This window comes from Lipotes vexillifer, unplaced genomic scaffold (assembly GCF_000442215.2).
Source record: "Lipotes vexillifer unplaced genomic scaffold, Lipotes_vexillifer_v1.1 scaffold1285, whole genome shotgun sequence".
Lineage (NCBI taxonomy): Eukaryota > Metazoa > Chordata > Mammalia > Artiodactyla > Lipotidae > Lipotes > Lipotes vexillifer.
In genome coordinates, this window is record NW_006796211.1 from 854,003 (window position 1) to 867,712 (window position 13,710).

The 13,710-nt window shown below is 43.1% G+C and overlaps 1 protein-coding gene across 2 annotated transcripts in view; it reads left to right on the forward strand.

Annotated features, from left to right (window-relative positions):
- The window catches only part of MRRF (mitochondrial ribosome recycling factor), a 54,954-nt gene extending 44,016 nt beyond the window's left edge, over positions 1 to 10,938 (forward strand). The window contains exons 6-7 of one of the 2 annotated variants that reach the window (XM_007468361.1): positions 2,622 to 2,781; positions 10,364 to 10,938. In XM_007468361.1, coding sequence (XP_007468423.1) covers positions 2,622 to 2,781; positions 10,364 to 10,441 — 238 coding nt within the window. In that variant the 3' untranslated portion in view covers positions 10,442 to 10,938. The remainder of the gene's footprint in view (positions 1 to 2,621; positions 2,782 to 10,363) is intronic. The other variant, XM_007468362.1, reaches the window with a different exon arrangement.
- The last annotated feature ends 2,772 nt before the right edge of the window (positions 10,939 to 13,710 follow it).

The following is a 13,710-nucleotide window of genomic DNA, read 5'->3' on the forward strand; positions in this document are numbered from 1 at the left end:
TCAGCAGGATTAAGTTTTTTGAATCAGTGGATCAAGTTTTAATTTTCCTGTTCCTTCCTTATACTGACATATGCTTTGGCAGAACAAAAAAGAGACCTAAACATGTCAGCATGATTTTTGTTCAATGAATTAAAAACCATAAAAGTAACAAGATCTGATCCAAATCCCTAAACTCCTGACATGGTGGTTTTGTCCTTTTCAGTCCCAAGATTCATATTACTGACTTTGAAAAAAGCTTTGTGCCTGGAAGCAGAAGTTACGGCAGCAGCGCATAATTTATTTGAAATAGATTGCAAGGGGTAGGCAGCATGGAGTAGTGGGAAGAATACAGGCTAGAAAATTCTGGATTTGAATCCCAGTTCTGTCACTCAAACCCATCTGTGTACCTCAATTTCCTCATTGGAAAATGGGGGTTTTAGAATCTAGTTTAAGTTGTGAGGTTCAGTGAGGTAAAGTACTCATCTGGCATTGAGGGGCTCAGTAATGGTAGTAATCAGGATTATTTTTATTTTGAGAATGTTTTTAAGAATTTGAGAATTTTGAGAATTCAAATAGCTGGATCCAGAAGGATTTGTTTATCACATAGCTGTCCACTTTGTCCTCAGAGCTTATTCTTTCTCAAAATTCTTTAATTTTTTCTCATCCTATCAGGAAAAAAATACCAGGTAGATGCCACTAAATCTTTAACACCTGTTTGCCACTGTTTCACACGGAACATATACCCAGAACTTGGGATTATCCTTACTAAACCAAAACCACGTAGATTTGAGGATCAAGAACCATAATGCCAGTGATCTCCAGTTCAGGACCCAGGAGGCAGAGGAATTTTTTCATACTAAGACCATTGGCTTTTGAGACAGGCCAGCTTAGGTTTGACTTTGTGTAAGATAACCAAACTTCTTTGGACCTTATTTTCTTCATCCATAAAATGGAGTTCATGATCTTACAAGACCCTCTGTGATACAGCTCTCCAGCCTCTTTTCTTGTTACTCCCTTCTCTGTTATCTGTGCTCCAGTCAGTTCCTCACAGCAACATGATCTCATAACTTAAAGCCTTTGTACGATGCTCTTTCTTCCTCCTGGAGATCCCTACCTGTACTGGCAACTTTGCCCTCATTCTTTAGATCCTTGTGGTGTATTAGTCAGAATAGGATGGGCAGTGCTCTAGTAACAAGCAACCCCCAAATCTCCATGGCTAAAACAACAGAAATTTATTTCTTGCTCATGATGCATGGGGCACTGTTCATCCTAGTCTCTCTGGGGCCTAAGCTGATGGAAGCTCCCTCCCAACTTGCACTGCGGCCAACAGGAACATATGTGGTGCAGTGCACGCTGGCTTATAAACCTTCTGCCCTGAGGCGACACCCATTCTGCTCACATCTCACTGGCCAAAGCAAGTTGCACAGCCACACCGAACTTCAGAGGGGATGGGGAAGTGCATTCCCACTGGAAGGAATAAAAACCAGAATATTAGTGAACAAACCTAATGACTATCATGCTTAGATATTATTTCCTCAGGAAAGTCTTCCCTCCCCAAACTGACCCCTCCCCAAACTCAGACACGCTCTATTGTAAAGGTCTGTTTACTTAGCTCTCTCCCTAGCTAAGCTCCCTCAGAACAGGACAGAGGTCTGTCACCTTCATCGTAGCACACTCTGTACAACCAGCACTGACAGGTAGTAGGCACTCAGTGCGTACACGACCAAGAAATGAAGGCAAGACAAATATGCTAGACTACTTTGCTGGCTTGTTGTGATGATTAAATGTGAAATGGGAATAATAACTGCTTCATACAGTTGTTGTAAGGGTCAACTTACAAAAACTTATAAAGTGCCTGTCGCAGGTGTTTATAATAGCCCTTCAATGTGCTCATTGTTGTTATTATGATGAGGATATTAATAGTAAAAATAACTGACATTAAGCATTTTTAATGTGCCAGACACTCTCATGGGTACTTTAAGGAAGTTAACTGGTGCAGTGGTTCTCACATGTTGTGTCTGTGTCAGTGTTGAGGTGATTCACAAGTAATTTGCTATAATAATAGTTAAGATTCTGAAGGTTGCTGCTTATTTGTTTTGGGTGATTTAGAGGTATAGAGATGATGCTATTTCTGCAGCATCATCATCCATTAGCACTGCTTTCTTTAGCTGGAGACAAAGGGGTGGAATTATAGCTAATAGTTGCTTCCTTTTATTGAGCACTTAAAATGTGCCAAGGTCAGTGCTAAACAATATACACACATCATCGCCTAATCGATCTTCACACCACCCATTTAAGTCAGGTACTGACTATCCCCATTGTACAGATGGGAACTCTGAGGAGGGGAAGTCAGCTATGCATCTGGTAAGGGGCATGGCCAAGATTTGACTTCAGGCCTGCCTAGACTCCCTGGCTCATGCTTTTAAGCAACACTCTTCTTACTGGCTCTTCTCAGCTGTCTCACCAGGAACTCTCCTTGACCTTGAGCATCCCCATGGGCGCGTGTCAGGAACGTGAAGACCCTCCACCGGCAGAGAGTAAAGTTACAAACTGCTGAGCTAGTGGGCAAAGTGATGTTGAATTCTTGGCTGGCTGTTAACATGTGGGATGATTTTGTTGAATGTTCTTTTGTCTTTTATCAGAGTAACCAGGGAGCACAGGGAAATGCTGGTGAAACTGGCTAAACAGAGCACCAACAAGGCCAAAGACTCTTTACGGAAGGTTCGTACCAACGCAATGAATAAGCTGAAGAAATCGAAGGGCAAGGCCTCGGAGGACACCATTAGGCTCATAGAGAAACAGGTACTGTTGCCAACACATGCAGTGCTTATGTATCTGACCCAGAAGATCACTTGTTCATGTCTGAAGTGAGGAGAATGAAAATGGAATACTCCTAGTTCTTTCACTGATGTGATCGGTATTGGCTGAGCCTCTGTTCTGGACCTGGCCCTTCACTGGACCCTGGGAATAAGGAGGAGGAGAGGTAGCTGCTGACCTTCCACTGTGTTCCAGGCTCTAAGCTGAATGCTCTACAGCACTTCATTTATCCTCGTCACTACAAAGCTGTGAGGTGGGTGGTGAGGAAACTGAGGTCCACAGAAGCTACATAACTTGCCCAAGGTCACGCTGCTGGTAAATGGCAGCAGTGGGATCCAAGCCCAGCAGACTGATCTCAGAGGCTATACTCTGATGCTCTCCTGTCTATGCTTGGTTGTCTGGGTGTGGAGAATTGGGGACTTGGCACTGTTCTTAGCGTGCTGAGTAGTGGCGCTTCAACGAGTCTTAAAGGAGCTACTGGAGTGAAATAGTGAGAGGCGAGGGGGAAATGTTGAACAGCATGTGTGAAGGTATGGCGATGGAAAAGAACACCATCCGGTTAGATAAGCGAGGCTTGGACCCGGGATGACACCGGGAATGGACAGAGAAGACACAGTGGCCAGTGCATAGCAGGTCTTGTATACCAGAGTGAGGAGTCTGAACCTTAACACGTCCAGAGGTTCCCACATTGGCTCTGCATCTTTATCAGTCATCCGTGGCCACAAGAATGCCATGTAGCAAAGTACCTCAAAACTCAGTGATTTATATATCAAGCATTATTTCTTATTCTTGCTTCTGTGGGTCAGCTGGGGGTGTAGCTGTTCTAGGCTGGGCTCAGTGTACTTGCCTTCAGATCTTGGATGGGGCTCAAGTCTGCTGTACATCTCTCCAGTCTTCTGGAGTCAACAAGCTTCCCAGGGCATCTTTTCATGGCAACAGCAGATGCCAAGAGCATAAGCCCAGCTCCTAAAGTACATTTTAAGCACCTGTTCTTGTCACAACCCACAGGCCAAGCAGATCTCACGGGCCAAGCCCAGCACCACTGGGGCAGGGAAGTATATATGTTCATGGAGGTCTGAGGGAAGGAGTGAATACTTGTTGAACAATAATCTAATCTAATCTATCATCACAGCATTCCAGTCACTTGAGGAGCTAATAAAAATATGTATATCCTCCCCTCCCCTCCCCCTCCACTCCCAGAGACTGAGTCAGTGAGTCTGGGGTGGGGCCTAGGAGTATGCATTTTAAAATGCTCCCCAGGTAATTCTGAAACAGGAGCTCCCTTGAACGATTATTTTTTCAGACAGTGGGGCCTCACACTTGTGTTCAAAAGATGACTGCGGTGGCTGGGTGGAAAACGGATGGTAAAGGGCAAGCCCGGAGGCCCGGAGGCTGTTGCAGAAATCCAACCAGGAAATGATGGTGGCCTGAACTTGAGTGGTACCAGTGGAATTAAGATGGGAAGATGAATGTACCAGTCTTGAGGAGATAGAATTTTTAATGTTTAGCATAATATAAAGGGCTTTCCCAAAGCCTCCTCGTCCACAATAAAAGCATTATCTTAGGAAGATTGAACAGGAGTGTGGGCAGGATGGGGAGTAAAAAGGGAAGATGCGGGAGGCTAGGAGAGCTGTTAGGGGCCCATCAGGAGGAGGCCGTAAACTGGCTATAACTACTCCCTTCTCTTAGACTCGCACTTAGAATGCTAGTCGTCGACCAGGCCCAACAGTCACCCAGGGGAGAATTTTAGATGGATGCCCGGCCCGCTCCTGCATTTTCTGATTCAGTAGGTCTGCCTAGGAATGTGCGTTTTTAAAGAACTCCCAGATATGCGAAAGCAGACAGGAAAGGTCGTGACCTGGAAGCATTGCAGCATACCCCTGTAATGGCACCGGTGTTAGAAAGAGGTGGTTCTGCACTTGATGTCTTATAACCTTGGAGAAGTTACTTGACTCCTTGGAGTCTGTTTCCTCTGTACAAAGGGATTTGTAATTCCTCCCTTGAAGGGTTGCCCTGGGATGCTAGAAGCACCATTAGAGTAGGTGACACCCAGCCCCTCGGAGCGCCCTTCCTGACCTCTTTGTTCCCTCCTCTTTGCCTGCATTAGCTCACAGAGGTTCAGGGACTAGCCCGGCCTTTTCTGAGCACTGCCCAGGCCTTGTAAGAGTCTAGCCGGGGCAGCTCCTTGTCTATCTCCCAGGGGATTCCATCGCTGCAGTTGACACTTGGCCTTTGTGTTGCTTCCTGGTGGTGAGCCTGTGGATCTCTGGGGCCTGTCAGGCACTCCTCACTCAGCAAGTCTGGGCATCTGCCTCGGGGACCAGAGCCCACGCTCCTTGAAAAAAGGAAGAATGATCAGATATCCAGCAATCTCCTCTTTCTTTTTTTTGTAATCTGTCTTCTTGTACTTTTAAAAAAATTATTGAGGTAACATTGATTTATAATACTATATGTTTCATGTATACAACATTATATTTCGACTTCTGTACACACTACAGTGTGGTCACCACCAAAAGTTTAGTTTCCACCCATCACCATACAGTTGACCCCCTTTACCCATTTTGTCCTCCCCCCACTCCGCTTCCCTCTGGTAACTACTAAACCCATTCTCTTTATCTGTTCTTAAAAATGGAGAAAAATTCACCCCATAGTCCCACATTTGGGGATGTTTCTCCTTCCCCCTTCCCCTTTTTTAACTACATAGTTTTTAACATGATTGAAAACTTATAGTTTACATACAATTTTGTATCCAGCTTTTTATTTTCTGTTTAGCATTGACTATTAGCATTTTCTTTTCCTTAAAAAAAGTCTTTGTAAACAGCCTCATTCTGATGGTTGCAAAATAGTCCATCTTGTGGTTATACCATAATTCACTTTCATAAGCCCTCTTGTTGAACATTTAGTTTGTTTAAACATTTTTTGTTATAAATAAGGTTGCAGTGAATATTTTTATAGATAAATCTTTGTTGAAATGACTTCCCTAAGGTAGAGTCTCATGTGTGGAATTATGTCATAAAGGGAACGCATATTTTTAAGGTTCTTGATACGTGCTGTCTAAATCACTTGCAGGGTGTTTAGAATATGTATATTTAAAGATTTTTTTGCCTTTCTAATCCCTAACATTTGAGCCTAGAATTTTTAATGTGAACTTAAAATGTTGCTCATCTTAGAAGTATTGTTTTTACTTCCACACTCCGCAGAAAAGATTTATTCTTTCTATAAATCCATAAACCTTTCTAGAGGATAATATGGTAGTATATACCAAAACCCATACAATTTCTGATTCATTGACTTAGGGATTTATTTAAAATAAGTTATCAAAGGCTTCCCTGGTGGCGCAGTGGTTGAGAGTCCGCCTGCCGATGCGGGGGACACGGGTTCGTGCCCCGGTCCGGGAGGATCCCACGTGCCGCGGAGTGGCTGCGCCCGTGAGCCATGGCCTCTGAGCCTGCGCGTCCGGAGCCTGTGCTCCGCAACGGGAGAGGCCACAACAGTGAGAGGCCCGCGTACCACAAAAAAAAATAACAATAAAATAAAATAAAAGTTATCAAGAATCTTATCTACAGCAGTGTCCATTGATGTATTATGTATAATAGAAAACTGGAAACTCTAAATTTCTGATAGTAGGAAAATAGCTTGTTTTACATCCATTCACTGGAATCTCTATATATAGACAGTTATACTTTACAGATACAGTAAATGCTTTTGGAATATATTTTCTTAAGGTAGGTTACACTATAATATTCCATTTTTATAATGAAAAAGTATCATGTATGTGAAAAAGTTGGCAGCTTATTTACTTTAAAATGTTAATGGTGGTCATTTGGATTATGAACAATTGTAATTTTATTCTTTGTGAAATTTTCTTTTTTTTTTTAATTTCCAAAATTCTTTTGAGTCAGATTTTTTTAAACTGTATTATAAAAGTGTTTCATCTTTGGTATATAAGAATAAAAGGATTCAGTTGTCAGTCCTATCCCTGCAGCCACACCTGATCCCACCTCTCCTCTACAACCTTCCCAACCCCCAGCCCAGGCCAGCTCTGCTGAAGAAGGACCAGGGTCTTCCCCCTCGGGACTCTGACATCTGTCAGCCTGCTGTTTCACCTTCACTTTAGTTTGCTATACATGGGTCTGCTGAACATTAAAGCACTTGGCAGAAACCACCAGTAAATCTGGCCAAGATCCTTTCACTGCCGCTTTTTTCTGAGAAACAGAGCCGCTCTGAAGTGAAGCTGGGTGCTAGTGGGGCTGAAGGACTCCTAGCAGACTGTGCAGGCAGGCAGGCAGGCAGGAAGGCTGGACTGAGTGAGGCAGTGAGTGGGAGCTGCACCCACCGGCACTGTGGGCATTCTGAGCTTTGCTACCCAGGCCTGCCCCAGGGGTGTACTGTGTGCTCTCACCTGTCTCCCTTTTCTGTCTCTGCCTTTCATTTTCCTGAACATATAAGGAGCCAACGTGATGATGATGATGATCATGACCGTGACAGTGATGATGATGTTGATGATGACATTATCATCTTAATGAGGCAGCATGTTGTGATGGAAAGGGCTCTTGCTCTGGAGTCAGACTGGGCTGGATTCGAATTCTGGCTCTTTCACTTCTCAGCTGTTAAGGTCAGCAAACGGCTTCACCTTTCTGGGCCCGTTTCCTCATCTGTAAAGTGGGAGAAGTAATGCCTATCTCACAGGATTGGTAAGAGGACCAAATGACACAACATACTTTCAAGTAGCCAGTATGGTTGCTGGTCTTCAGTAATTGCCCTCTTTGCCATCCTACTCCTCTCTCTCTCAACCTTATGGCTTTGAATATGGGAATGGGATTAACTGTTTTAATGAGTCTAGCTCAGCCTCCCTTGAATGAGGAAGGACTAGGCCAGGTCCTGTGGGCTCCCCAAAGGGAGTAGCAGCATTAAACTGGCAATCAGGGGTAGGTGAGTTCTTGGCTCGTCATACCACTGGCTTTTTATGTGATCTTGGGCAGGTTAGTTAACATCTTATGCCTTCGTCTACTCCTCTGTAAAATGGGGATAATACCTGTCCCACCTACCTTATAGTATAGGTATGTAACGTTGTTGGATTTGAACGAAGTAACAGAGGACAAAACATTTCTGCATAGTGTGAACTACTGTGCAACTGTCAGGTGAAATCATTAATATTCACAGTATATTAAAGGGAGATGATAATAGTATTTCGTGCATTTTGAGGATTATGAGAAATAATGCATGTAAAGTTTTTAGCCCAGTGTTTGGCTCCTAGTAAATAGATGCTGTTGTTGGTATCCTTGTTGTTGTTAATCATCGTTATTTTAAGATGGAAAAGATGAACTTGCAGGTGGACTGTCCCAAGGGCACTTTGTGCCTATAATATGGCAGAGAGTTAGTAAATATTTTCATCAATTGATTAATTTGAAAAGAAGTCAGAAAGTGATAGTAAAAATCAGAGTAACACAAGCAACATTTGCATAGCAAATAACCAGTTTAAACGTACTTGTATATTCATGATTTTGTTTAACCCTCACAGTTACTCTCTTCTGAGGAAGGGAGTAGCATCCCCATTTGAGAGATGAGGAAACTGAGACTCAAAGTGGGAACTTGCACATTGTCACCCCACTGAGAATTTAACCCATGACCCATGTTATCAGATTGTTCCTGTAGGTACTCTTCCTCCCCCCAGTCCCAGTCTCTGTCCCCAAACACCATTTTTCCAGAGGAGGCTTGCAGCCCTCGTTCCTGGCCATCCCAGGCTGCCACCCGGCAGGTGCTGAAGTGCTGCTGGGCACCACGCCACACCCCATGCAAGGCGGCTGCTCAGGGTCGGGGCACAAGAAGCCTGCCAAGGGTTTGTGTCGGCTGAGTGAGGAGGCCCAAGCTGCTGTTTCAAGCTGGTCCTGTTCCAGAGTGCCCAGCAGCCCCAGTGGAAAGCCTTGCTCTCCCCACTACAAAATATGCAGCTGCTGCTATGGCAAGAACCTGGCTGTCTCCCTGCCTGGAACCAATTGCTCCAAATGCTTTCCAGTGCATTTATTTCCCAGTTCCTGGCCAGGGCCTGTGGTCTGCAAATAAGATGTCACACAGCCGCTGTGCTGCTGAGCACACAGATCCTGGGCACCACACAGCCCCCTTCAAAGCTTCCTGCCTGAGGCTTCCTGCCTGAGGTCCCTTTAGACATGAGAGGGAGGCTGCAACACTCACTAAATTTTTTACTGTGTTTTGTTTTTCATTCTTTGAGGGGAGTGTATGTTTATTGCAGAAAATGTGGAGAATATAGAAAAGCACAGAAAACTAATAATGATTCATTTAGCAAATATTTCCTGAGCACTTGCTATGTACTAAGTTTTATGCTAAATGTGACAGATACCAACATAAATAATACATTTCCTGTCTTCCCATCACTAAAAGATAATCACTATTAACATTTTGACACATTTTCTTTTAGTTTAAAAAATATGTGTATTTTTAACGTATTTGAGATCATTTCTACTATGTATATACACATTTTGTATTCTGCTTTTTCTTTAATTCAAGGGTAACATGAGCATGTTTCCATGATATTATAAATAATATCTTGAAACATTATTTCTTTTTCTCTGATTACAAAAGCAATCCAGGCTTGTTATAAAACAGACATTTCAGAGCTATATACTGGAATGTTATTTATATTTATACCCTCTCCATGAGAAATAGACAGTCTTAACCCTTTTTAACAGCTGTATGTATTCAATTACATGTGCTGTCATTTTAAATTTTCTGATTTATGATTATAAGCTTTGGTATATATCTTTGCATATAGAACTTAAGAACATTTTCTCGGATTCCATTTATGTGGTAATTTCCCAGTTGAGAGAGTTTGGGGTTAAAAAATGGTAATAAGAACATTTGCATCAATTTGAATTCCTATCGGTGATATGTGAGTTTATCCATTTCACCATAGCTCTGGCATTGAATGTTATAATTAAAAACCACAACATCAAATTTTGTTAACTATGATAACTAAATTATGTCTTGTTTTAATTTGCATTTCTTCGGTGTCTATTGAATTTTCCATGTTTGTTAACCAGAGGTACTTCAGCTTTTTTCAGTACTTTTTTTTCTGCTTGTCTCTTGGCATCTTAATATTCTCCTTATTAATTGGTATGAGGGCTTTATATAGCAGAGTGTCTAAGGTGTAGGAAATTCTAGATGTTCATTAAGGGACAGATAAGACTGGCTTCTCTGCACTCTGTAATAATAAACTATTTTGGGCTGTGCAGTCAGACTACCTGGGATTAAAGTCTGTCATTGCTGCGTTCTAGCTGTGTATCCTGAACAAGTGATTTTAACTGCCTCAGTTTCCTCCTCTGTGAAATGGGAATGATAATACTATCTCATGGTATCTATTTCTTGCCGTTAGGAGTCAATAAGAGTACGTATACAAAGTTCTCTAGTAGAGTGCCTGGCTGGGATGCAATTCATGTGAGCTTTTGTCACCATTATTATTTCCCAGATAACCTTTCATAGTTCTGGAATATTTCTTCCCCTCCCCTTCTCAGCCCCAGTTATCAGGATGTCTCATTTTGTGTTTCTGCAGATCAGTCAAATGGCCGACGACACAGTTGCAGAGCTGGACAGACATCTGGCAGTGAAAACCAAAGAACTCCTTGGATGAAAATCCCCCAGGGGCCAGCAGTGCTCCCAAGCTCAGTTTCTAGTGGATCCCATGGGTGGCAAATTGGCACCTCTCTACCCCATCCACACGGAAGGCTGTCACCATGCACTTGTCAGTCCTTGGAAGGCCCAGCCTTCCAGTGGGATACTGTTGATTCTCTTCCTCCTGTCCCCTGTCCACCACATCTGCTCTGGACCTTCTGGCCTGGGTGGCCCTCAGAGAGTCTCTGTTGCTGACAGAGGGCCTTTCCTCGGGCCATTTGCCTTGACTGTGACGTCACCGAGCTGTCAGGACCATTGGCAGGCTTGGCACTGCCTGCGCCTCACCGTGGTAGCCTCCTTTTCAAACAATTAGTCAGGCCCTGTCCCCACCTTTGAACTCTGCTTGGGCCAATGTGGGCCTTTGCCTGTGCCTGGATACCTTCGCTAGAGGCCCATTTTCACCAAACAATAAAATCTAAATAAATTGATTGGAAAGAATAACAACCACAAAGGAAAGGATGGAATCAGTCTGAATTAATGATCTCTAAGTACCTATGTGTAAAGCATCCAGAGCAGTGCTTTTGCCTCTGAGTCATCACACATGCTCTTTTCTCTGCCTGGACCATTCTCCCATCCTCACGTGGCTGGTCCTGTTCATCCTTGGCTCTCAGCTTGGATATCTCTTCCTTCCTTGAGGAAGTCTTCGTTTTTTCCCCCAACCTAGGACGCCTGTTATTGGCTCTTCTAGCCCTGTCCACTGCTTTTATCTGAACCTTAATTGTTCTTTTTGGTAATTAGTCTGTATATTTTTAGTTTCCTTAGAAGTTAGCGTAATGCCTGGAACATAGTAGGCATTCACATGTGCTGTGAATGAATTGCACATAGTAGCTACTCAACAAATGCTGGCTTCTTTAACTTTCTTTCTGGTCTTAACACGGTTATTCTGTCATTTTCTACTCTTTCCTTTGTCCTCAACATTTACTTGGTAATGAGCTCCCTTGCCCCCAGAGCCTACCTGTTATTGATGGACAAGTGGTTTATTGTGGCTCATCTTTGGGTACTAGGTTAAGTTAGGTTTTACCCCCCAGTAATTTTTTTTCCTTTGTTCTTTTGTTCATTCATTCATTCATAATATAGCCATCATGAGCTAGATACAGTTCTAGGTAATATTTTTAATCTTCACAGTAAACTCACAAGATGCATATTATCTCCATTTTACAAATAGGAAAACTAAGACTTGACAGTATTAGATAACTTGCCTAAAGTGTTAGAGGGTTTCATTATTCATCGTCAGTCTCATTCTACAGAGAGGGGAGAGCTCAGAGAGTTTAAGTTTTTTTGCTTGGGGTTACACAGCTAGCAACTGGCAGACCTGGGAGTCACATTGAGGCCTGATCTCAATCGTGCTCCTCCCACTTTGTCCTGCTGCTGTCTCAAACGGTGAGTACCAACTTTGCGCCAGGTACTGTACTCTGTGCTGGGAACACAAAGATGGGTGAGATGTGACCCCTGTCTTTGAGAGGTGCATGGTCACTGGCCTGAGCTGCTGTCTATGATGTCTTGGGTGGAAGGTGGGAAGTTTATTCCAGTTCTGCCAGATGTCTGCCTTTAGAAAGGAAACCACTCTGGCAGCAGCAGGGCCTGGCTGCCTCCCTTCGAAGCAGCATCCAAGTTATCATTGCTGTTTGACTCCTCTCAGACTCTGTCCTGTGCGAGAGGTAATAGGGTTGCACTTCTCCCTCTGCTTGTACTGGCAGAGCAGCTGCAGGACAGCCAGTGGGATTCAAGGTCAGAATTAGGTCAAAGATGAAAGAAGCGAACCATAATCTCCTGCCCCGCTTACCTGTCCTCAGTCCAACCCCATTCACCAGCCCTGAGCAGCCATCACACGATCGGAAGTCAGCTGGGGGAGGGACAGGGATAGAAATAGCAATCAAGGAGCCTTTTTTGGAGTAAGCCACATGGCAGGGGCTTTGCAGCAGTCTTTTGTGAGTGGCCGAAATCCCCCAATCACTGCAAATGTGCTTCTCAAAGATGCAGGATTTTTTAATAAACAGAGGAAATGATAAATTATGTTGTAACTCCACTCCAAAGGCATTTGGTTCTTAACAGCCAAATCCTCTGTAGTCTTTAAATAAACAAAAACTTATTTGGTGAACAGACCGGGGAGGGGCGGGGGGTAGGGGTGTGGGAGGAGGCGGGAATGAAAGATTTTCTGTACTTGGGTTCCACATGTCAACAATTTCTCTCCTGTGTGTATGTTGGCCAAAGCCGTATATCATGATAAATGAATAAAGGAAAACCTGGAGCCCAGGGCAGTCAGACAGCTCAGCAAATGGCTTTCAGCTGATTGCTCTATTTCAGTTGACATTTATCAGAGAGTTTCTCTGCTACTCTGTGTGTCAGGCCTGCGGTGGTGGCAGAGGGACAAGAGTGAGACTACCTGTCTGGATGTGCTGAGGAATGAGTAATGCTGGAGCAATTCATTCTCCCTCCTTCAGTCTCTCTCTTTCAAAAAGCAAAGCTGGGTATGGAAATTCTCACACTTGCCAGAAGAATTAACCACCTCCTCTGTTCAGTTCAATGGCTTTCAAAGTCCCATGAAAAATGCAGGCCAAAGAGAATTTGAGAACTTTTTTTTTCTGTTTATTTTTTTCTTCTTTCTTCTACGTGTGTGTGTTAAAATTACAAGAGAAAGGTATGTGAGAAGTTAAAAGAGACACTTATCACAAGTCCTGAATCGTACTCCCTTTAACAATTAGATGTATATACTTCCAGACCTTTCTCTATGCATGTATAATTTTTAAAAAACAAGGATGGGATCTATTCTATTCCTATTTTGAAGCTTGCTTGTTTTTTCCCCCCAGCATATCATGGCCATATCATAGCCATGTGTGAACAGGTAGATAAAATTCATCCTTTTCCATTGTAATACATATTCCTACGGTATTCCACAATAAGGATGTACTGTAACTTATTTTACTGTCACTCATATGATATTTTAAAAAATCATTTCACATGCATTGGAAGATGTTTCTACTTTAAAAAAAAATTTTTTATTTTTTAGAAAAAAGAACCCCTAGTCTAAGTTTATCTCTTTGGTAAGTTCTGCTCTTTATCTCTTTGGTAGATTCTAGTCAGCCTCAGACTAATGTATATTAAGTGTCTCTGTGGACCAGGTACCATGCTGAACACTTTACATGCATTACTACGTTTAAACTTCCGAACAATCCTAGTTGGTGTAGGTATTACTCCTATCTCTGTTTACATATTGGAAAACTGAGGTTC